Below are 25387 nucleotides of genomic sequence, written 5' to 3'. Positions count from 1 at the left end.
GCAACGGTTTAGGACTTTAGGTCGACTCTCATCCCCAAGTCTCTATCATAGTAGTGAGTTACAAACGTTTGTTCGTTACTTGGAAATAGAAAAATAGCTGCGAATTATTCGACACATAAATCGCTTCACATTAAAAATTGGTATTTAAAAAATATTAATAGTAAATTAGCAAGAAATGCTTTAAGCATATTTCACTTTGTATAAGGTAAATACTAACTTTCGTGCAGCAAGTAAAATAGTATATTTTCCTTTTGCACAATTATTACCATTGTCAAACTTTAGATTGTTTTCTAATACTTTGTTTATTAAACTTTCATCGTTATATGTGACATACTATATGCTCAACAGAAGCCAATGAAAGCTTAATTTTTCCTACAGAATATATGCTTAACTCCTTTGCTCCCGTTACGCTTCATCTAAACCTGTAAATTCTGATAAACCTTTCTTATCACAAAGACGTACAATTTCACTCTCTACACATAATAGCAGTTCAATTAGTCACAGGGCTCAGCTCCCACGCGCAGTTAATTGTTCTGTTGATAGACAAACTTATAAACTGACTCATCGTACCGCGAGTGACGCATTAATGTATTAATTTAATTATTTGTATCAAGAGATTGTTGTCTCACTGAGATTTATTGTTTAATTAGTACATAGACAAAGACACAATGTTTAAGTGAAATAGCCAAGAACTAAGAAGGTAGGAAGACTACAAGCCCTTTACAGTTCTTGATGGAATGCAAGGTTTCCAAGACGCATTTTGGTAAGCGTTGTGGTCTCGAGACTTTACCCCATCTCATTCCGGGGCAGGTCTAAGACCAGATGTGGTACGTCAGGTTACATTTACACCTCTTCTACACGTATAATCTTATACTGGGTTAAGCAGCTGAACGTTAAAGCCATGACCACCGTTTATTCACTGCGTGGTAGGGTTTGTACGAAATACGTTTTCGCCATTTGCACTCATGATGTTCTGAGCTTGTGCGAACGACTTGTTGCGGCCTGTGCCGTCACATGTTATATGCCTAAAGTCTAGTTCGCTATATCGACCGATAAGAATATAATACTCAAAATTATTTAATTTAATTTAAGTCGATTACGCCAAACACTCACCTATACAAAACTACGGAAACACGCAAAATACGTACACTACTCCTTTATATAATTTTATTTAAATAACTCCACCGAAAGCAATTCAAGTTTATTACACCAATAAATTTATTTCCTTGAAGCTGAAAAAAATCTGTGTATTTGACTATTTCATAACATTTACTATTATATTGTGCAGATGAGCTCATTGCCGTTTTGAAAACAGGGAGGAGTGAGGTTTGATCCAATTTTTTACATAAGTACTTGTGTCAAATGTTGCTGTGATATAGTAGTTTGAAAGATGGAAATTAATAAGAAAACAATATCTACGATATATCTGTTTTAATTGTAATGATAATCGTGAACTTAAGAAGATACATTGCGAAAAATGACAGCATTATCGTGCAATTAATTATTGGTGCAAATAATTTATTAGGTTTTCAAAATCTTTCACTCGCATCTGACCTAAGACATATATCTTACATTTCTATTTAAAAGAAAATATGCCCAGTATTCTACACATATGTAAAGTACTTAAATTATGTACACGAAACGAAACCTTCTTATATTTTCATCCGTCTATCCGCAAATGATCATCATATTTACAACAACACGGCCTCAAACCTCACTTTTGGTAAGAGTTTTGGCAGCGCATTCAGTAGTAAAACATTTACTGAAATTAAATATTAAGCGTATACTGCGTTATACAAACATCGGTTTAGTAAAACAACCGCACCGCTCTTACGATAACATTTGGTCATTTGGTTTTGTAAATAAAATAAAACGGTCTAGGTAACTTTCTATCACCTGGAGCAAAATCATTCTTGGTGCACCCATAAGATATACCATGATAATATTCTCACTATACATCAATAAGTAGGTACCATAAGTGAGATTTATAATTCAATAAATTATTAATTTCCTTTTTTTATGCATCGATCTTAGAAATTACTGGTCCAGTCAGATTCGGGGTAATGTAAAATCGAACTCTTGGACTCCAAAATAACTAGCACATGAGTGAACGGTTGTTTGAATTGAAACGAAAGTTCGAACTCGCGCTAGTTTGTAATTTAATATTTCAGTACCGGAAAATTACATTATAAATTTAATAATATCCTGCTAGCTAACTTTGGGGCGGACCAAAAACGTCACTCGTTACAATCTTGTCAACCACATTCATACATCTTGTCATACAAGCTAGTCGGTTACGAGTACTACGCACCTGACCCATTTGAAGATCACCGATACGATCTGTGTATATCTTTCTAGGGCGTCCTCTCTCGGCATTTCCGTTAGTAAAATTCTTTCACTATCGAGTTACAAATATTTCTGAGTGGTTTATACAAGTATTTATTTTGAATATCTTTACGAACGAAGCATTAATTTAACGTATTTTTTTCATGGCTAAACAGTAGAATATCATAAATTTGATAAGGGAGACCATCCCCATAGCAAGCCGTGAGTTTCTTGCCGTTTCTTCTCACGAGCAACAGCTATTCCGAAACGGTGGTCGATGAAAAATTACGACTTCACTTGGACTTTGACATCAGGCAAATGATACACTTCACTCAAATTTGTTTCAAAACTGAAATAGAGTATTTTGTGTCCAACTTGAAAGAGACTAACTGATCAACGCGAGAAACAATGTAAATATATTATTTTTTGCGTCTGCCATGAAACGGATTATGCCTTTTTTTTTATTAAAGTCAAATAACACGCAAATTATAAGGGTTAGCTTATGTATAATATTAGTTCTAATATAAACTGTAGCAGCAAGCATCGTGTAACACAAGGTGCAGACAGATGTTTATTAAACATGGCTACTGTTACGAACACGAAGGTGTAATGACACCGCTGTCATGGCGTCCAGTTACTTGTCAACTGCGTGTCTTCGAGTAAAGTAGAGGATATGTGGGTTATGGGTGATTTTGTAGAGGATTTCTTTTTGACTTTTTAAGAGATATTTTTTTAATGATATCTTAAGAAAGAAACTAATATTAAGTTATGAAATGCTAAAAACTACAATTAGTAGGCGAAAATTAAGCATGTTTAAAAAAGTTAAGTATTGATTTTGTTGCCGTTAATAAGTAAGGATAAGGGTTAGGATTAGATATGGATGAAAGGTTCAGATGAATGCATGTTCCATATATAAATATTAAGCTTCTCGAATTTAAGCGCAACGTGTTTGGTAAAATTCGAAGGCAAGTGGTGCTTTTATGGTATTGTATGGTCACAATGGACTCATAGTTTTGTGCATGTATTTTGCCCGAAACAGGAAAAGTTAATTTAGAAAATCCTTTGCCTCTCTAAAACGTGTGTACACTGAGAAAAGTCTTTATAGACTGACAAATTGCAGAATACAGAACAGTTTAATGAGGAAGCAGTTAAAAAATTCACGAATCACGGTATGATTTCGCTGAATGTCTACCAGTTAAATGAAAACTGCTATACTTTACGCAACGTGCAGTGGCACAGTGTCCATTAGTACCGTCATGTTTATAGCAAGCCGGTGGCGAGTATAAACGAACATAATACTGACTCGTTTGTGAGCTGTGACGCGAAAGGTTGTGAACTGATTCTGTTACTAGGTGAGAATAGGTGGAGTTTGTTGACCCATAGGGATTACTACGTCTTACCCCTAGATATGGACTAAAATTTCTGAGTTCTTTGACTCTTGAAAAGGCTTGATCTATAGATAGCTTGCATGGCAACTTTTGTGTAACAAAAATAAATAGTCAGAAATATAAGTAACTGTTACTTCTAAATGGAACTCCCGCGTTGGGTAATTAATGTTCAAATGTAATAATGACCAAAGCCCTGTTATAAGAATAGTAAGGCCATTTGATGCTGATCAGGACTATTCAAGACAGATCTTTAACTTTGGTCTTTGTTTTCAATCAATTCTCGAATGACACTTAACTATAATTTTGATACACTGCTCTATACAAAGCGAATACCGAATAAAATCAACTATAAACCGACTTAATAAATCCGGAGCTAAATAAATTGACTATCTTCATATCTGGCAAGTCTTTGATCACATTATTTTTCATATCAATAATTGATTAAGATCATTATTCCTAATTTTCTTTCAATAACAATTATGATTTACTTCTTAGCCTGTTACTTTTCCTTCCCCTTTACTACAAAACGTTATTTTCCCCAATCTCCCGGATAGTCTCGCTAGTTACTAGGTCAGTACACTTGACGCACAAAAGTGTGGGTAGATCTAATACTATACAACAGTTTTAAACAACTCTCTTGATCTGTCAACAAGTGATTCCAGTCTTACGTGTTAGTTTGCAAAATCAACTGAGAATCAGGTGATAATTTCAACATGAACTTTCATATTTTAGTGGGCTTTTTTCTTTGATTTTGTTCAGGTATTTTTGTGTAGTTATAAATTGTTGAAGTGGTTATATATTTTTTGTATACTTCTATGTTTGATAGTGTTGCGTCTTTTTGTGTTTAAAGGTGTTGGGTTAGTTAACGTTTTTTTTGGAATATTGAGAATTTTGTCCGTAAGCGCAGCCGGTAGCTTTTTGTTGCCGTATGTGCGAAATAATGATTATTATTTGAGGTATTCCATGTTTCGGAAGGATCGTCAAATTCTGGGTACAGACTGCTATTTGAAGAGATCTTTGACAGTAGTTACCAGTAGTCAGAAGCTTGAAAGTCTGACAACCAGTCTTATTCTCGGTGTCGTATTAACCCAAGTAACTTTGCTGTAGAGGTCCCATAGGCAGTCGCTCCGTGTAAAATACTGGTAATATTAAGTTGCATCCGGTGAGACTTGAAGACTCCAACATAGTTCGATTATAATATATTATTCTAGTAACAGACCACGACATCTGCCATTTACTAAAACAAAACCACATAACAGAATTTAAACACAACACAAAGCAGTGTTGTACTTATCAAGAGATATCGATAAAAGCGTTGCATCGATACTATCCGATCGTAAATCGACTCGATTGCGTGCAGATCAAAGCGTTCGCGACGCGCCGCCAGATGGCAGGCTGATCGGTACGTTTATGTAACCTACATGCGATGCAATGTCTATGAAAATTTTGCGATAGTTATGCAATGTTGCAGTTGCAGAATGAGGATTGTGATCTCGATTAAAGCTATTAAGATTTAATCAAAAAGCTGAATGGTTTCCATTCTATATCGGCAAAGAACCACACCTGAATCGAGTAAAATTAGGTGTAGTAATAAATTAACGTTTCACTGAAATCTTTATACGGTACTGGTTTTTCAAAATAACGCTGGTATTATAGTCAGTGGAGATAATCATTTGATTGCTTTTTGATAAATATCTTAGTAATACTGAGTTGTTAGACGGAATTTAAAGGCGAGGAAAATTTTAATGGTTGCATTTTATATTCAAATTCAATATTTGTTACTCGACGTTTGGACCGAGTTACATCGGTCTTGGTCACGGTCCACTTATTATTATGTCTAGGTACAAACTGCGATAGTTTAATATAATACCTGCGGGGGCATTTTCAAGTAAATTCCAGTCGCTATCCGTTAAAAGTTAACGTCAGTTCAACACTGTTGTCTTGATCAAAATATGAGGATCATAAGTTTGACGACAGCATTCCAGTGGCTTAGTTACTGTGTAGGGGTAAGCAAAGTCCAGGAGAAGTATAATGGAGTGATGAGACATTTATTTTTATATGTATGGCGTGTCACTTGACTGCGTCTGTAGCGCATAACTCATGAATGCAGCTGATTCAGAAGCAAAGAAATTGGGTAAAAACTTCCTTCTGTATTTGCCGGTGAAGAAAGTTTCTGTAATTAACTAGAGTTTCATAGGTTCCTTTAAAACTCGGTTTTACATATTTTACTACAGAAACTCCATTGTTAACGATCTTAAACTCTCGCGACCTGTACACAACACTCCATGGTTAATTCAATGGTTAACTATGGGCACGATGGTTGCAGCCACTTGGGCCCGTGAACGTTACGATCATACAGCAAAGATAAATGTTTAGTATAATTTTTATAACTTTAAACATTACCGATAGCACTACAGCAGTCGCTTTATTATGATTAGCATTAAAGTAAGTATCGTTACTAAATATTCTTTTACCAACTGTTTCACTACATTTTCTGCCTTTGAAGATTGATCCAAAAAGTGTGTAAGATTTTATTTTAATACTCGTATCATCTTGATACATGACTCATCTCCTGAATAATAAGATGCTGATAGTTAAAATAAATACATATGAGAGTCGACAGATTCAGTCAATCACTGAAATTTCAATATTTAATGTAAATTCGAAGCTATCAATGTTTGTATCAAAAAATTCTAGAATCCCCACACTCCAGCGCATTTTATTTTTAGATAATCAATGACAGATGACGAAGGTGCAAGCGAGAGGGCGATATATGTCGGTCCTGCTTCATAATGGACGTAATTTATAATAAGTTCATTCGCTATTTTGTGTATTGGCATGATTTTTGCAAAAATTTCAATAAATAATTTTCAAATTAAATAGAGGAGTAACAAATTGCATCATGCAATATATCTACGATTTGCTTGTTGCATTTTTAAACGGTTTTTATATAGGAAACATGTATTGAGGGTAGATTATTTTGCTGACAATAAACAGACATTGACATTACAGCTATAACAGTAATTTGCAGAGTAATACAGAGATAATCAGTTAGCAATAATCAGTTAATGCAGGTCGTTGCTTGCAGTAGCTTGCAATCAGCTACAGGTCTACGAGTTCCAATTAACCTCTACAATTGGTTATAGTTTTATATTCTTTTCTACGCATGTGGTATTCAATTAGTTCTACAATTATTCTATATGTTTACTAAGCATGTTTTTTCTTTTTTCGTGTATGTACTATTTTAATAACTGTTGGTGAATTTATATAAATAAATAAATAGCGGAAAATAATTTCACGGTTTCAAGAACTGTTTTAATTTTTCCACAACACTATATAATCGTCAATTACCAGTTAGTATCAGAGGATAATAAAAGTAAAGAATTGTTTCCTTATTATTGAATTCTAAGCATGATCAAGACCTAACAATCTAACACCGTCTCATTACGCTCTTAGACATGCACAAATGTCTTTTTAACTCTCAGCTAAATTATTCACAGAAATTAATCAAGACTACCAATGATCCCGATGAAAACATTGCAAAAAGTATGATTTATATCGATCTGTTTTAATACACTAGTTTGTTTCTAGACGTAGAGCTGTATTCGCAATACTAACATGCCTCAAAGATCATTTATAATCTAAATTTCGGGTATTAGCATCAATAAAACATTTGGCTTATCAAAATAACGTTTCATCAATGAAAACCGAATAAATACGTTCTCTACTGCTCGTAATCGACTCAAAAATCAACACCACAGATTCAAAAAGTAATAAACGTTGCATTAAAAACAAATATCAATTCTTAATACCTCATATTTTTGTCTGTGGCATTGGAGCGAACAGATTTGAATAAAGAATCTCTTGATATTATTGTTGTCGAAATAGTGATGTACATCGATTTATAGATCGATTCGAAGTTTGAAGGGATTAAGGCGGCAATAAAAGACGTGCTCACGGGCACTCGTAGTGTAAATCACTCACTATCACTTTAAATACGGAGTCGTAAATTTAAAAGTGAATTTTACAATCTTCAATCGTTTGATCCGAGCTATGTTTAGTTGTTAATTCTGAACAAAAACCTTCAAAGGCGGTTTTGTTCACACCTTGTTTTAAAGGTGTTTCTTTAAGAGTATATTTGTTATCTTTCAACCTGTGTAATTAAAATGCAGTAACGTCCGCTCTGTGTATTCGTTTGTAATAGATGAAGTCTTTATATAAACTGCTTTACATATTATTTTTTTGGTTTTATTTATTAACTCTTATTTACGTGAGTAAGATTTCAGTACATAATAAATTACCTTGTTCATTATTTTACTGTTTTTATTCACCGTTACATTCTTTGATACTTCGCAGTGCATCTATTAATTGCTCGTGATCAATATAATGAAAAATCTTGAAATGGCAATGAAATAGGATTACTTATAAGTATAATAAACATGTCACTGTAATCCCTGTGATCTACATTAAAATAACACGTTGCACTGACTCGGTGCGACGCAAAACTAATACAATTCAAAATAATATTTTCTATCAAGAGTTAAGGTCTCTACAACCTCTCTAGTTCTTAGACACTAAACTTATATCTAATTCACATACACATAAGGACATTACCATCGCGTCCGCAAAATCTTCCGCGGATGTGGAAACCGGACACTCGAGAACAAATCGATCGTATCCAAGTCACACGATTATCGATTAATCGATTTCGCTTTTATTATCACCACAACACTGGCTATAAACCACTCGGTAACAAAAGACGCGACAAGAAATTCGAAATTAAAAAAATCAAATGTCACTCGCGGTCGCTTAGGCGGGAAAACTGGAAGGCGGTCGACGCACGCGCGCTTGCCACTGAAACTGGCGATTACGTGCCAAGTGGTGGCAATGCTACGTCACGGCCAACATTTGGCAAACACGCCAACACATCTATCTACCAATTTCGATACGTTCATATTGTTTACATAGCGGGAAAGACAGGGTTGAGTTTGTATTTAGTCGTATTGGTGTCACGTCGCTCGGCCAACGTTGTTTTGGCGTGAATTAATGACACATAAAATGGTGTTATTTTGATGTTAGTCTTATAATACGGTTGATATCAAAGCTAAACAAAGCTTATGAAGGTTTGTACGGAATGGGAGTGAGGACAGTGCGCCGACGCCGCTCTCCGCTCGCCGGTCGCAGCTAGACTCGGTGACGAGGGTATTTCTGATCCGGCTGCTCCACTAGACAATTGTTCCGAATTTGTACGAACTCGTTTCAATATCACTTCCTCAAAACAACTGCAAAGAAGAATTTATGAAATCTGTAGATGACAGATTCAGAATTGAAGACAGTATCTATAAGGAATTGTTGTTACGTTGTGTTTTATAACGCGGATTTAATAGTATCTCACGAGAGCATCAAATCATTGTAATATGACAAGTTTGTTTTTATCTACAGATCAAATTAAAAGATACCCATAAAAAGTTGCTTGCAGGATATTATTGCTTAACCTAACTACCTTACAAATCAGTTCTGCTGTTTTACTACAAGCATATATTATACACTTTTACAATTATGATATAAGTATATATTATTATATGTATAGCGGAAGGAACCAAAGAGTTTAAAATAGTCGCAATTACACGCCTGAGAGCTTACAGAATGGGGAATGATGTCGGAAAAGTAGCTCAACTGTAGACCTATTTACGTGAAGTTTAATCTTCTAATTGTGGGAGTTGGCTGGTGGAATTCTAACTCATTCATGAAAATTGTTTCTAAATAACTCTCTGGTCTGGGTGTGGTTGAGCTTTGTGTCCGTTGTTGTATGTTTGTAAAACCGCAACGCAAGAGCAACATAGTGCGGAATAGTTTAAAAATAATGATTGTGTATACTAGCTGCTATGCTTATTTCAGTGCTGTAGACTAGGCAAATAGTGACTGTCACTAAAGGTGACCACAAGTAATAATCAATAGTTGATGCTTCTTTGTAATATCGAAGTAGCATGTAGCGTTGTAGGCGTAGTTAAGGCAAATTGCGATAGAGAGCTTTAGAGTTCGAATCCCAAACATCACTACCAACTTGAAACATCGTTAGGATTTCAGAAAAAGGTATTATTTTATGACTTTCTTAATCCTTTGTAAGATTCCTTACAAGTTATCTTAATAAAAAATCAACTTTACCCAACTCCAAACCTGCATATCCAAATCCCGGCTATAAGTCCCAAAAAGACCCACAATCAAATAATTACTTTCTCACTTTTCTGAAACAATCAAACTTCAAAGAGTTCAATATTGCTAAACAAAACACGATAACATCAGCTCTTCACATTGAACCTCGAGATTGAACCGAAACATTTGGACAATAAATAATAAGAGCGACCTCTCGCAAGGTAAAAGTATACGTCTGTGTTCAATGGCAATGGGTAGATGTTTTTATTTACAAATTGTTGTATAGTTCAACTCATTCTCGATTTTTATATTGTAATGTACTGACCGAACTTCGAAACGCCAACCAGTTTAAATATAGTCATCTTAATTTCTGTATTATCATCTGTTTATATATGTGTTTTTTTAATGAAAAATATATTATGGCACATAGGGAGTGGCGAGAAGAGTATAAAATACACAGGTACAATCTTTATTCCATTACTTACTTTCAAAAGCATAACTGGCTAAAAATGTTTTGTAGTGTGCAGAGATTTCTATTCGAAAGAAAAACTCAGTTACAACTATTTGACCCTTTGGTCTCTCTGGCTGTTATTGATTTTTAATCAATCAATATCTCTCGATTAGAGAAATCGAATCTCTGATTTCAATCTAAGAAGAAACGCATAGAAAACATCTGTTTTCTATGGTAGCACGAATCCTATGAGGTAATGAAAAGCCATGAAAACTGTATGACATAAACTCGTAAATGTGGGATTAATATATTAAAGTGCATTGCTAAACGTTTAACCTTCTAGATTAGTGTACTAAGACAGTCCCTACAAAAATTGTATGTGTCACCCGTTTTATGTGCATGAGTCAACTGAAAAGTATTGTGAAAGTGGGCGGCAACGATTAAACTAATACGCTAATAATCGACTGTGAATAACTCTATACTGATGATAATATCAATGATGCAGAGGTTAATTTACCTTAAACTATTAACAATTTTATACTCGCCAAACTTACTAGTTTAACGGCGAGAATGCGCTCTTACTGACTAACATGACATACTTAAATAACTAAACAAACAATAATTTGTGAAATAAAAAAAATTACAAATATCAACAACAAAACTTAAAATTAAACTAACATTTAAACTAACAGAATTATGTAGATGCGTCAATAGCATTGAAAATATTGAGCAGGTGTATTAAGTAATTTATCGAATAAAATCTCTGTAAAAAAGTTAAGAAAGGCGATCGTAAATAGTAAAAGAAATATTTTATAAGACATAAAAGGGAAACGTTAAGGATATCACCTGTTGCCGGCTATAGTCAAATAATATGTCATTGCTTTCCCTACCAACAGGACAATGCACCTTACATAAGAACACATTAAAACAAATTCAATTCTATCTCATTTCCTTAAAGTGCAAAATCACATTCTATATATACATTTCTTTACCTCATCCACAATTTTCCTGGCCATTAAACCTGACCGACGTTGACCCAACTTCAAGAGAAACAATCTAAATAAAATTTCTCTAAAACATGACACAGAAAGCAGCAGATACACCTTTGTAACATTACGATCCGTTTTCATTTCAGCACAAGCTGATCCACGCGGCTCTGGTTGCAACTTTAAGACCTACTTCTACCCTTTGAAAATAATTTTTTGAAGATTTTTTTAGTCTATATTAGACTCCAGGTTTTCTACTATCTTCATGCAAATTTTCATCAAAATCGGTCCATGAGTTTAGCCGTAAAAGTGTCACAAACAGACATACTCTCACCTTTACAATAGTATGTATATTTTTACCGCTTATTTCCCCGAAGGGGTGTTACGTAATCATGTTCCTGAAACCGCAACACTTCAATGTCTTTGTCCGAAATGCCAAGAACGAGCTATTTATCACCTCAACAATCTTATTTGGGATGATTTAGGGCTGTCACGGCACAATTCACACAAACATAGTCACTACTGAATATATTTGATTTTTTTCTGATCTTTTCGAAGAATAATGATGTGAAACAGATCACGTTCGTGGAAGTATTAAGCTTTATTTTCTTCTGTAAGTTGCTAATGTTTCTAATGAAATGCTTGAGATGGATCAGGGTACAGATGTTGCGTCATGTGAAACGTTAGTAATCGTTACAGATTGAGGTTTAATCTTCAGGCAATCTTGCAGATGTATCTATATCTGTTATGACCTGTATCTGAAAGCTAAATAGGATTGGATTGGTGAATAACACTAGTAGTATTATGATCTGGGTTGGGTTTTTACTGTAGTCGTCTTTGGAAGTCATTGGGATACGAGCACAAGAGATGATTATTATGATCGAGTTGAAACTTAGAATTATGGAATTAATCGAAATCTTCAACACATCCACGTTCCAATCATGATAGAGGAAGTACTTTTGTACAAAATAGACAACAAAGAAAGTCCGGAAAAATATTCAAAACACAAGAAATTGAAAATTGACATACTCCATAATTTTATTCAGCTCCCAAAAATGTATAGTTTGTACTTCTTAGGTAAATGTTGGCAGAAAATTCCCCCAAGCAATATTCCTAGTAATAAAATCTACCTGCTACAAAGTGGTTCGCCAAACAATTCAAATAAATCAGTATGATTGTCACCACTCGGCGTGCTACTAATTGTCTCGCGTTTTCCTCTCCAACTTTAACTATTCACTCACCAATTTTCCGAATAAAACGATCGAAAAAGAAAATCTGGGTATTTTGTTCTTCAAAAATGATAATAATAGTCGACGATTCACGCGGCGTCATTTGAAAACGGTAAAGCTGTTAAATTCTATGCGGTAATCGAGGGTTATTCCCTTTCAAAGAAAATTGTTCAGCTTTTATACGAATCTATACTATAATACTATAATATTATAAAGCTGAAGAGTTTGTTTGTTTGTTTGAACGCGCTAATCTCAGGAACTACTGGTCCGATTTGAAAAAATCTTTCAGTGTTAGATAGTCCATTTATCGAGGAAGGTTATAGGCTATATAACATCACGCTACAAACAATAGGAGCAGAGTAGCAATAAAAAATGTTACAAAAACGGGGGGAAATTTTACCCATTCTCTCTTATATGACGCAAGCGAAGTTGCACGGGTCAGCTAGTATTGTATAAAACTGCAGTAAATGTTGTAAACTTTTGTTGTCAAGCTCAGAGCATAATCAAGACAAACATTTTCGAAAAAAGAATAAATTGGGCCCGTCACTTAGACTATTTTCTGCTTTAGTGTAAAATACCCTCTGTTGCTAACACCATGTCAGAGGTAAGTTTGATAAACTATGGTTTCATCTGCTCCTACTGCTGTTGCATATTATGTATTTAAAACATACCTAAACACTTTTCCTCCCCAATAAATGAATGCCATGATCAATCACATAAAAACCTCAGACTAAGGATTTCCTTTTGAAGAATATATTACCAAAAAACTCATTTACTTGACTTTTTTATCTTTTGTATATCATAATTCCCATTTCAATACATATTTATATTAACGTTTTAACTTATTTAGATAATAAACCACATTCAAACAGACTTAATGGGCCATTATCTTTGATTTTTTTATTTACACGAAAGTGATGACTAAAGTATTGAATGATCAATTTTGGTAACATTAATGTGCATTATAAATCGAAAGCTTTTGAAGGTTCTTTATAAACAAATTGATGAAAATATCACATGTTTTATTAGCACTGAGTGTTTTTTAAATACAAATCTTTATTATAAATTTCCAATTTTGTAAACAATACATTTATTATATTTTTGCACTTCAGATTTGTTTGATCAAAAATATTAAAAGGGAAATTGATTTTTCTCTTTTTTTGCCTTTACCCCCGGCTGCTACTATTTTAACCTTTAAACTTTCGCATTGCATATTAATTGTATATTATATAAACAACTATAATAGCGAACACGCATTTTACCTTAGTTTCGGCTCAAGTTACACTGGCTATAGTCGCAGGCTGACCGTAACTACATATTTTTATAAAATTCATTAAAATCGGTTTAGTCGTTTAACAGAGAATAAGTCGTGTAACTACAGACTTTATAGTAACAATTTATAACCAACCCCTTTTCAGAACAAACATTATTATATCGTACCACGAATCAAATTCAACGCAAACAGTTTGCACAGATCAGTAGCTCTAACATACGGGTATAAATAGATGGTAAAGCAACAGACAAACTTGACTCAAGTTCTAAATTAGACCCTATACAAAATGACCAAAAAGTGCCACACGTAGGCCAATGACAGATAACAAAATGAAAACAAGTGGAGCAAGTGAAACAGTCGGGCCACATTTCGTGGCAGACACTTTTCTCTGTTCTTTTGCTCTGTATTTTAGCGATCAAGTAATTTGCTTCAAACAGCTATTGAGACGACATTCGTAGCGAAAAATTTACAGTAAGGGCGCGTTTCCACTTTGTCGTGACGACAGATAATCGTGTAGTTTTAAGTGTCGTGGTTTATATGTTTAAATGGAGGTGTTCACATACAGAACAACACGATTTCGATCGTTACGACAGTAAGTAGTTAAGTGGGAACGCGCCCTTACTACTACTACGAAAGTGGTACCTGTCGTTGCCTTGTTCAGCGAAAGGTAAAGCTACACACATATTCGGGCTGGCACGTTCGCTTCGGCAGTATTTATCGGACAACAAAACCGACTTGAAGCAATTACTGCATTTGTTTAACTTGTTTTCCTGAACATTCATCTAAACACCTTCGGTTTTGCCGCTTGGCTAGGCTGATTAATGTCAAACAGAATATGTGCCTTATAGTGGCGGTTATTCGATTCGATTCCCAAACGGTATTAATGGTATGATTCACAAATGCATTGCTGTTTTTTAAAGTTCATTATCTAGGCGATTTTATCCTCCTGCTATAATAAAGCACAATATAGGTAGTTTGGACGGCAGCTGCATAAATAAAAACATGCACAACCGAATTTGCTTAAGTGCAGTTTGCCCAATGCAACTCTTTTTAAGACTCAAAATGATTTAAAAACTTCCGGACACTATTGAGCCACAAAGTCGCTCCACAAAAAGTTGCCGGTCTGTACACAGTCCAGTATTAAATGAGTCTCCGTTGTTAGACGAGGGTCGACAATGGAAATGCATTTGGCACAGCTCCAGAAAAATTAACTCAGCGTAGAGTAAGATGTTGGAAGGATGATCAAAGGTAGCGAACACCAACTTGTTAGAGAATTTACATAGTATCTGTAATAATATTACACGTTTGAATATTGTTCTATCCGTTTGTTCGTCATCTTTTCACCGGGAAGATAACTTCGATGAAGCTTATAATAAATTAAAATGCCGCAACCACTATTTCAGGAGAAAAAATATAAATATGGACAAAAGTTAGAAATTATCCTGTAGCAAGGGTTTTTACGTAATTTAAATTATTGTCATTCTCTAATTAGGAATGCATAATAATATGAAGTTGGATTTTAGGTTTTTCACAAAAAACTTGAGGCGTATTGCTAAGTTCATTTCTTGCTGATTCTTCTTGTGTAGTAGTCTTTCAGTTTCAAACCACAGGTGCAGCTATGGTAGACTCAGTATTTACGTTAATACTTTTTAGAAAAGCTATATCAATTTGTTGTTTTTCGCTTGTGCTGTACTGAGGGTGATAAATAAGTTTATGTTCACTCCTGAAGACTCCTGTCTTACCTTGAAACCAGTACAATAACGTCACATCGTACAAACCCAAAAAACCTTTGTTCTTCATTATGATCTCACACAATATGTGTCTTTTCCAAACCTCGTAACTTTTAGTTTATCGTCAAAACTCGTTGATTGAAGTCTCTTGTAAACAGTATATTATTTTGTATAAAAACCTTGTTTTACATACTTAAGTGTACGCTTCATGCACTCGTAAACGCTTTGTGATATACCGAGTAGTCATGAAAACGTTTTTTGCAATTACATAGTAAAATGTGTGAATGAGATTTGCCAGAAACCCTTTTATTCATAAAAATATATGAAGTTATGAAAGGCTTATAAAGAGTTTTTTTTCTTTCACTCCTTAGCGAAATGAAAAAGAGAAAACATATTACAGTAGTTGTTCAACTAAAATAGGTTTATAGTGTGTTTATGAATAAGAGGGTCAATGTATAAACTGTTAGTTGCATCATTGCATTTTCAAAACTGCTTTTAATGTTTTTATATTTGCATTTGTTAGCGGGACTGCAGTACAAAAGACGCAACTTTTTATATCGCTGGGAACAAAGTATAATCCATTATCTGACCAAGATTCACAAAATAATTGGTATGAAGATCTAAGACCGACAAAGATTTCTTTTCACACCTTATTTACGTAGCCTCATAGCACCTTACATTACTGTTTTACCAAGAACACCAACTTGAAACTTTCCTTCCTCCTTGGAAATTATAACATAATAAAAAAAAAACATTTCAAATTTCCTACAAAAATCAAAAGCCCTAAAAAATTATCAAAGCAAAGTGTTGACAAGTAACAATAAGAAGAGCAACAAAGAGCGCGAATGATGTCTGTCTTGTGCTCATCGTACGTTATATTAATGTATGTACACGCGTCGTATCTTATATACAGTGTATAAATACGAACATACAAGTTAATTATGGCAGAACAGTACAAATCTCCTTTAAGCCCAACATCCGTTTGCGTAGTCTGTTGTATATCTGTGATTGTATGGGATAATGCGTAGTTAACTTTTATGTCTTATTTTTAAGGACCACTTTTCTTTTTAAAGACAACTCACACACTAAGAATCGCTCTTGTGTCGCGGGGACTTTTACAAATATACAAACATCGGACACAAACCACAACCAGACCCGACCAATTTCCGTGTGGGAATCGAACCCACAACCACCCGACACAAAAGTAGTAGCATAGTGACCTAAACCACTGCGCCACGGAAGCAGTCGGTGTCAATATTGTTTTATTGTTTGGAGGACATAAAAAGTCCCGAACTCGCACATGGTCAGCGTGGTAGACTCAAGGCTTAACCGCTTCCTCAATTTGGGAGGAGACCCTTGCCCAGCAACTATTAACGGTATAAAAAAATTGACCCCCTTTTTTCCTTCCAAATCTCTGTTTCCACTACCATATCCCGTCACTAAATATAATATTAATTTGGCAATTGAATTACTCGTATCAAAAACATAAGTAAATCTATATTCGTATACAAATCTAAATATAATCGTAGTGGGATCGGAACAGAATGCGTGTTTCGCGTGCGTTTGCAAAAACCACTGTATATACGTAGTGTAGCGCGAGGATTAATTTGAAAGCGATTTGTAAACAGTTAGCAGTTTCAATCATCACACGCATTTGGCGTAGGCTCCTTGATCTCTTTACAATATACGATATGATTACACAAAATGAACTGGACAGAATCTCGCTAAAGCCTACGGTAAATCTCAATTCAATATTGTGAAAACTTTTCATCAACAGTAGCAGATTCTTTTCTTGCTTAATCATCTTTTTATGCGTTTTCATTACGGTGATCATTTTATTGTACTGTGATGTTTGCTGCAACCATGAAGCAACGTTATACACACTGACCATGTCTATAATCTCTAACTTCTATTTGTCGTACATATTCGTAACCAAAATTTTCAAGTTTATCATTGGCCGCAGAAGTAAAAATTAAAAGGCAAACTTAATGATCAAAAACCACAGCGCGCGGCGTGTCACAACATTACAGTCTCAACATTTTTTAAGATAATCCCCAAAACTACAAAAAATCGTGTCGTACTCGTGTCGTGACGTGTAAATAGCGATTCCCCAGTAGCGTATATCTCTCAGCGCCGACTGCTCCACTAGCACATACAATCCGCTTACAATTTATAGTGTCCGTGATTCCAACGTGTTTCATAAACTTTATTATACAATCATCAGATGATTATCTTCATTCTACGCGAACCAGCTAGTTTACTCTTTACTAAGAAGAGATATTACTAGGAAATATATTTTATTAATTTATAACACGATAAAGTCGCTATTATAGGAATGGATTTGTTATACCTAGCAGTTTTTTTGCCTATTTTTAAAGGACTGTGTTCACATGTTAGTAATTTAACATAGATGTATTACTTTTTAAATGGCACTTCTTTAAATGTAGCTCTTCTATTGAATTTAGCTGATAATATAATCGCTATTCGAGTAGATCTTTTATAACAAAACTTTAAATCATGATATCACGGATACTCTGAAACATTTTCTTTTACCTGTTGGTAGTTTAAGCATTAATCACTGAATCAATTAGTCCTACTACTACAATTTGTCTTGTATTGAATCTTGTATATCATCACTCAAAGGTACTGAACACAATAAGTAACGAACGTTCAAAAACAACTAAAACTATACACCATTTCGAGAACAACACACAATTTTTTATTACAACACACACATTACACTTACAACCAAAAAAAATATACCTTGTCTAATACAGTCTTTCCCCATCAAACGGCGCTCCATCGATCTCCGGCTGCCTCTCTCCTTCAGGTGGCAGTCCCCACACAGGTCTGCAGCCGTTATGTGCATGGTATCGGGGCAGGCGGTTGTCGCGGATCATTTCATACGCCAGTCGAGCTATGCCGCCCTGGTAGTCCGAAAGACCGGTGTGGTAGTAGTGGTTACGTACGTAGCCAAGGACTGTGGAGGGGGAAGGGTTAAGAGTGAAGGAATGGATAGGAAAGTGGTGGAAAAGGGGTGACTTGTATTAAGGTAGGGGAAGGTACGGGCTGGGTTATGGTGTTGTACAGACACATTATTGTTGCAATGTTGCCTCAAAGTTCCTGTCAATGGTTTTGACGTTTCGAGGAAAAATCAGCCGCTCGAAATACTTAAGTAATTAATTTTACGTGATGTAACATTTAACCGACTGTCAGGAAACTAATTTTAACTTATTCTTCATCATCAAATCTCGTAATAGGTACTGGTAAGAATAAGCTGAGGTTAAGTTACGCATTAAATTTTTTTTTATAACAAAACTTCTGCACTAAGAGTTTAGTATTTTTCGCAGTAACTCTGTCTTTACAGCATGATCTCTTATCTTATTAAAGTCTCCCAGACTTTATATTTGAAAAAAGTCTATGTACAAAACGTTTTATTTGTGTAAAAGCTTGTAAAAACCAGGTGTGTGTACAAAGTATTCATCTCCCATACATATACCTAACCACTCTCATCTAAATGATCAGTCAAGACAATCGCAACAATGTGTAACGGCAAGTTATGTTTCATGTCCTATGACGTCAAACAATGTTATTATAACAAACAAACATTGGATATTTTCGTTAAGAACCGACACGCGGGGCTAATTCCGATGCACTTCCTTCATTTGTTTTGTTATATCGTGTTTTCATTTGTAATTACTTTGAAAGCTTGTAGAAAGTTTATGTAGTTGATGATTTTGACTCGTGCAGTTATTTGATATGGTTTTCTAGTAAATGTTATACGAATTGTTTATTATTTTCTTCAATTGCTCATCGAAATTCATGGTAAAGTCTTTAGTTTCCTCCTAAATATATTCGGAAAGTGTTTAGAGAACAAAAGACTGAAAGTAATTTGAAAAATAAGATAACAGTAACCTAAGTTTTCTAACAAATTAAATCTAATAAACTTAACAGCATAAATACATAAATTACACTATTGTCACTGTAGATATTAATACAAGTAAAAAGAACATTTATACTACCAGTCAAGAAACCAATCTAATACAAAAATACTAAAGACTAACATAATATAGCTACTTCTCGAATTGCTAGCTAGCTAGTATATAACTGAATTAGATTTCTTTGTACAATTACGATTAACAAATAAATAATTAAATATCATTAGACAACTTACAGATTCCAAACTAAACAGAACTTGTACTATGGTAATCGGTAACTGATGAACATACTTACTTCCTAATACTTACATATTAAATGACATAAATGGACTTAGTAAATAGATAAATGGTCAACCAGGCTCAGAACAAATATTCGTGCTCATTACCTAAATATTTGTCTCGGGTAGGATACGAACCAACCAACCGCGGCGCTATTTATTACGTCGAGGACCACGTTCACCAATGCACCAAGAACAATTCTATAGCACTAACCCCTAAAGTGTGTCTTGAGCGGCTTCAAGGTCGGTTTGTCGAGGTCTCGTTCGTACAGTTCCTCAGCCACCTTCATCAGCTCCGTGTCTTTGATGTTCAGCTTCGGCATGTCAGCGAGAGGCACCACCTCCTCTTCCACCTTCTTCTCGAACAGTTCCGCGCAAGGACGGAGCTTCTTCTCTCGAGGTTTGAATTCACGGTATTTGAACGCTGGAAAATTATTGGCAGTTGATTGTTAACGCATAGGAGTATAGGCTTATAGTTCAATGATGCTGTTTTAAAGCTTTAAACGATTTTATTTTATCATAATTCAAATTGGATGTTAACAACATTTTCTAGGACAGTGTAAAATAAAACAAAACGTAGTCAAATTATTCAGAATTTTGTCTAGAAACTTCTGGTCAGGAAAAATCTAACATCAATAGTAGATAATATGGCCATACTTTGATCCAAATGTGAGCAGTAATCATTGAAGTACGTGGACTGTCCGCGAAGACTCTTCATCGTCGCTTTGATGAACTTCTCCACCGCCTCGTCTGTCCATTCTTGCTATCATATGAGATATAATAATAATAAATCTAGAGCTAATTAAAGAAACAATATTATTTTCGTTCTTCATCATTTTAGACCTACTTACGTCTTGGCTTCCAACTTTTGGATCTAACCATTCTCCTTCCAATGCTGCCCATCTGTTTTCTGGATGACACCTATAAGAGAGTATCTTAGATTACATATAAAATACGTCTTTGTTATATGCAGTGCCATAGTTTTTAGGGCTTCGTACCCAAAGAGTAAAAAAGGGAAGGTGGGGCTCCAATACAAAAAAAGTAATTAATTGTTTTCCCGTTTTTTAATGCTGATAAAGATACGAAATCCTTCGTGTGCGACAAGCGCTCGGCCGGTTTTTCAATAAAAAATTTCTCAATCGAATTAAAATAAAATGTTCTATCTCTACATGTAGATTCGGCTAATACAATCATGATGAGTTTGTTGTTATATTTCATGAATGAGATGCCTTCAACATCAAATCCTCTCTACAAAATTGAATCACAGGAAATGTTAATTAAATAAATAATAATCTTCCTTTAGATATGCAGTCATGAATGAATGTTTTCATAATGCCTTCGCAGAGCAATGTGTGTAGGTAGCACTTTCTAAAACACGCTGAAACTATGTTGTAAACTTACTTTTTAAAGGTTTTTTAACTAACGCGGCTTGTACACATAATATTAAGATGCGCTACGGGGTTTATACTCGCTGAAAATGTATTAAATGTCCAAAACCCTCGAGTTACTTACATTTTGGTTTTCCTGATGGGATGCTGACGATACTCGTCGAAATATTCCGTTAAGAACGACATGGCTCACGTTTTTGAATTTAAATTTGCTGTTACAATAATTTCACATAAAAATAGGCATATAAAAATGTCAACCGAGTGCCAAAAGGCAAAACCAATCAGCTGGAACGAAAAAAAGTTAATGAGAAAAAGGTTGGACTAAAATGATACGATTTTTTGAGCAAAGCTTAAAAGTGTCCAGTCTAGTCCAGTCTACATCCACACATGTACCACAAAGTATTCCTAATCATGATTAAAAAGGGGTAACTTAGCCTTCTTGTGAAAAAACGACTGAATAGGATGATATTGTCTCGAGGAAAGTCTGAAAACTTAACAGCGCCTTTTATTACATTACTACGTTAATACCCTATATCACATTCGTACTTTATTTACACTGAATACTTAACAATTTATAATTAAACCAAGCTCTCCCATTACCCAACAAAAACAATCTCTCACAACTCAAAACTTGATTAAACGTATACTGAAAAACGGTTATTTCAAAACTGTTATTCGTTATTTAACAACGTTATATCAGTAGGTTAGCTAATCAACTGATGCGGCGTATGGTTTGTAATTTTTCTTTCCAACTTCTTTCATAATAAGGTTAGAGTTATTGCGGTTTTGCATGTTTGCTGCGAGTTTTTCAAGGGAACGTCAACAGTTTAGCTAAATAATATTAATACGAAGTTTTCTATGCTGTGGCTTTGTTATAAACCTTTGTGAACACGCGATTAATAACAATGATTATAAGAATCCCTAGGCAAATCCCGGACCAATTTATCGAAAACTCATTACTCATTTTCTCGAACTATTAATATGAGAACGACAATAGTAGACTAGTCTTTCATTAATTTAAAGATAGAAATTAAGACGAATAAAGTAATATTAAGCTCAGAATGATTATGTACTGGTTTATAGAAAGGAGCTGCCCTAAAACGAAGCGCCCTGCACAGTTTTATGGAAATCAAACCTGCGGTGCAATGATCATTGCGTGATAACTCAATAGTTGAGCTGTCAATAGTAGTACATTCTTTTGTACAGGTATGGAGTGTGTTTCTAAGTGAAACTGTTATCAACCCCTGAGTACCCGCGACCTTTCATCGGCTCACGATTTTTATGCTCGCGACCTGATGGCGTGACCGCGGCGGCTAAATCATGAGATCGCGATATTTTTAGTACGACATGCCGTAAAATCGTATCTGCATCCCGAAGGTCATCATCGATCAAAATAATGTGTGTTCGGTTTCAAAGAAATTGGTGTTGCTGGTAATTTTGGTTTAAGAGGTAATAAAGGCAGGGATGGATAGCTATAGTATAAAGTATGTGTTAATACTTTAGATTCATGTGTAAAAACTTCCCAGCCAGCAACAGACGTCATTTTAGCATTTACTAAGTTGTAGTGTAAGTTACTAAGTGTAATTTGGAGCGTCTCTCCTGGTTTTACAAAAAACTTAGCCGCTCATTTCAAAAGTGACAAAGTTAGGAGGCCATTTTTTAAATTATTGTGCTGAATAGTTTCAGGGAATGTGAGAATGTGATAATCATCTACCCATAGTACAGAACTACAAAATGATCCCAAATACAAAAATATTCTATTAAGAATAGAAAAAAAAATCTTGCTGTTACAATTTATCCTACTCGCAGACAAAATAAAAGTCATGTCTATTACCAAATATTTTATTATCCATGATTGTATAGTTTGTAAAATTACTTCCGATGTAGTTTGTCTCGCATGATGATGGCTCCCAGCTTGGAGACGCCGTCCTGGTACTCTGTCTTGCCGAGAGGCGGCACCGCTGATGTGGTTTCTGTAAGAAAAAGATAGTTCAAATATTGGTTTAACAATCTCAGTCTCATTTGCTAGAGTCTATTAATTAGCGTAGGCATTTCATGTACGTAGAGCAGACTCTTAAATGCAATAAGTTTTTTCTTTTATGTTATTCTAAAGTGGCTCAGTTTAACCTAGCATTTGACAAAAAAAGCAACGCTTGTTGTTCCTACATATATGATATCTGTTCCAGCGTCTTAGGGTGAAAAAACCATGATCATTTTCAAAGTCATCACTATCTTTTGGTGAAAAGGTTTTCAAGAATAATAATTTCCAGCTTACCGCATTTGGCCCTGGCCTCGCCACCGCCAGCGCCTCCTTGCTTGGAGATGGTCTTGGGAGCTGACTTTCCTGGCTTGGGTCCCACTCTGCAAGGATCTCCAGGTAGACGCATTGGTTGAGCACATGGACCTGAGCCACTCTCGTCTGCTGCTCGTTGTAGACCCTCGAATTGGGCACCAGGACCTGAAGAAAATAGAAATCGTAATTTTAAATGCTTTCTTTGGAACAAGAGTAGTTGACACACATAATAACACTATTGGTGCAGTCCAGTAGTATCGTGTCATTGATTAGGTTAACGGCTCGTTATTCATTGATTGCTTGATTTCAATATTCGGTCTGGCACCGTAGATTATTTTCTGCGCTAAGAGGTGAATTACCACGATTTCTGGGCAAAATCGAAGACAATTCACAGCTCACATCTAAGAGCAATTCAAAAAACGTCAATCTTTCGAAGGTTCTATAATATCAAAGTACAACTACTAACCTCTCTCGCAATAATCAACTTGGTACGTGGTCTTATTTCGATCTCTGTCAATGCGCTGTTTAAGTTCTGGTGACGCCTCGTTCTGCAATATGCTGTACAGCATCGGGTATTTCGATTGCAACTGCAAATAAATAAATTGGTATAAGGTATATTATCATAGCAAAATTGTGTCTTCAAACTGCAAACCAATCTATAAAATAAACACCATTAAAATAAGTTGCCTGTCTATTTGCTTTTATTTCAATAAAACTTTGGGCAACATTTGGTGGGTACATCTTTACCTTATCCAGGAACGCGTTTGGTTGGTCATATCGTGATGTCGGAGTTTCAGGAGCTGCTCCCACCCTTACTGGATACAGTTTAGGGTCTAGCATTGGTCCCATGATCTGAAATTTGGAAATTTTCAGTTGTTTTCTCCACACGAAACTTACTCTACTCTCTGCCTAAAGCAGTAGTTCCTATTTTGAGCTGTATTATCGATAAAACTGCAATTTTTTGAACCATCATGGGATAATCAAGTTTTTTTTGTTTAAAATAATTATTATTTCGTTTATAAAAGAAACGATTTTCTAAATATTGATACCTCATTCCGGCTCCATCCGCCCTCCTTCCCCGGAGGGAGTTGCGGCATCTCCCCTCCGGAGTACTGAGGACATCGGCAGTCCGGTGGCCGCGAGTGTTGCATACATGCTTGGTAGAATGCTAACTCCTCCCCTGTTAGTTTAGGGACTCTGAAATGTAAAAAAGAAGTAAGGGCATGATGTTAACGGTTCCCATTGAACATGACTGTTATGTATTTTTTGGTAAGTTTTCTCCAGTTGACTCCAATGCAATGGGAATGTTGCCAGGAACGGAAAGTTTTGTACTATATCAAGGATTTAGCAGGCAGTGAGAACATGAACCACAACGGTAAACGGCATTACTCCATAGTTTTGATTTGTAAAAGACTCATCACCACATGTCAACGAGAATGCAGGGTATTGGTAGGGCATTAATCGGCTCGCAGATTTGCAGCGTTGGCTATATTTGAAGTTTAAACTCACTCAGCCAAGCCACCACCGCCGACGCCACCGGCCGAGGCACCACCAGCTCCTGGCAAATTGGGCCATAGGTAGTCTTTCCTATAAGTAGTCAAGTAGTGATCCATGAGATTTCTTCCTCACTCTCATTTCTTCAAAAACAATTTTGTGATTTAATCTGAACGTGCATTGTAGCCGACAATTTTTTTGGTAATTATTGTGACATTTTATTGACATATCGTTGTGGACTTGATTTGTTGAGTTTTTTGGGAATATGGTGTTTGAGAATGAGGTTCGTTATTTGTCGTTGGAAATTAAACCGATAGGTGTTTCGTTGGATTCCCTGGTCGGACTCAATTTTATGGACGCGGACGTCGCTTCGCCTCAAAACAAGGTTATGTTTATTATTTGGTCTTTCTTATTATATATCTATATGTTGACCAAGCTTGAGAATCCAGTTGTGTCTTAAA

At 35.3% G+C, this 25387-nt stretch overlaps 2 protein-coding genes across 2 annotated transcripts; both read right to left on the bottom strand.

The window, feature by feature from the left end:
- Window positions 1-18237: 18237 nt before the first annotated feature.
- LOC142980703 (uncharacterized) lies at window positions 18238-21401 on the bottom strand. Its single transcript, XM_076126237.1, has 5 exons — window positions 21264-21401; window positions 20603-20672; window positions 20409-20514; window positions 19966-20175; window positions 18238-18515 (listed from the first exon to the last, which is right to left on the bottom strand). The coding sequence occupies exons 1-5, from the start codon at window positions 21323-21325 to the stop codon at window positions 18304-18306; spliced, it is 660 nt and encodes a 219-aa protein (XP_075982352.1). The 5' UTR covers window positions 21326-21401; the 3' UTR covers window positions 18238-18303.
- A 1572-nt stretch (window positions 21402-22973) lies between these two features.
- Window positions 22974-25165, bottom strand: LOC142980651 (uncharacterized). Its single transcript, XM_076126157.1, has 6 exons — window positions 24942-25165; window positions 24482-24629; window positions 24180-24284; window positions 23899-24019; window positions 23415-23597; window positions 22974-23112 (listed from the first exon to the last, which is right to left on the bottom strand). Exons 1-6 carry the CDS (start codon window positions 25043-25045, stop codon window positions 23012-23014), a joined length of 762 nt encoding a protein of 253 aa, XP_075982272.1. The 5' UTR covers window positions 25046-25165; the 3' UTR covers window positions 22974-23011.
- Window positions 25166-25387: the final 222 nt, after the last annotated feature.

Source organism: Anticarsia gemmatalis, chromosome 18 (assembly GCF_050436995.1).
Source record: "Anticarsia gemmatalis isolate Benzon Research Colony breed Stoneville strain chromosome 18, ilAntGemm2 primary, whole genome shotgun sequence".
In the NCBI taxonomy this organism is placed as follows: domain Eukaryota; kingdom Metazoa; phylum Arthropoda; class Insecta; order Lepidoptera; family Erebidae; genus Anticarsia; species Anticarsia gemmatalis.
This window is presented reverse-complemented; position numbering and strand designations above follow the sequence as displayed.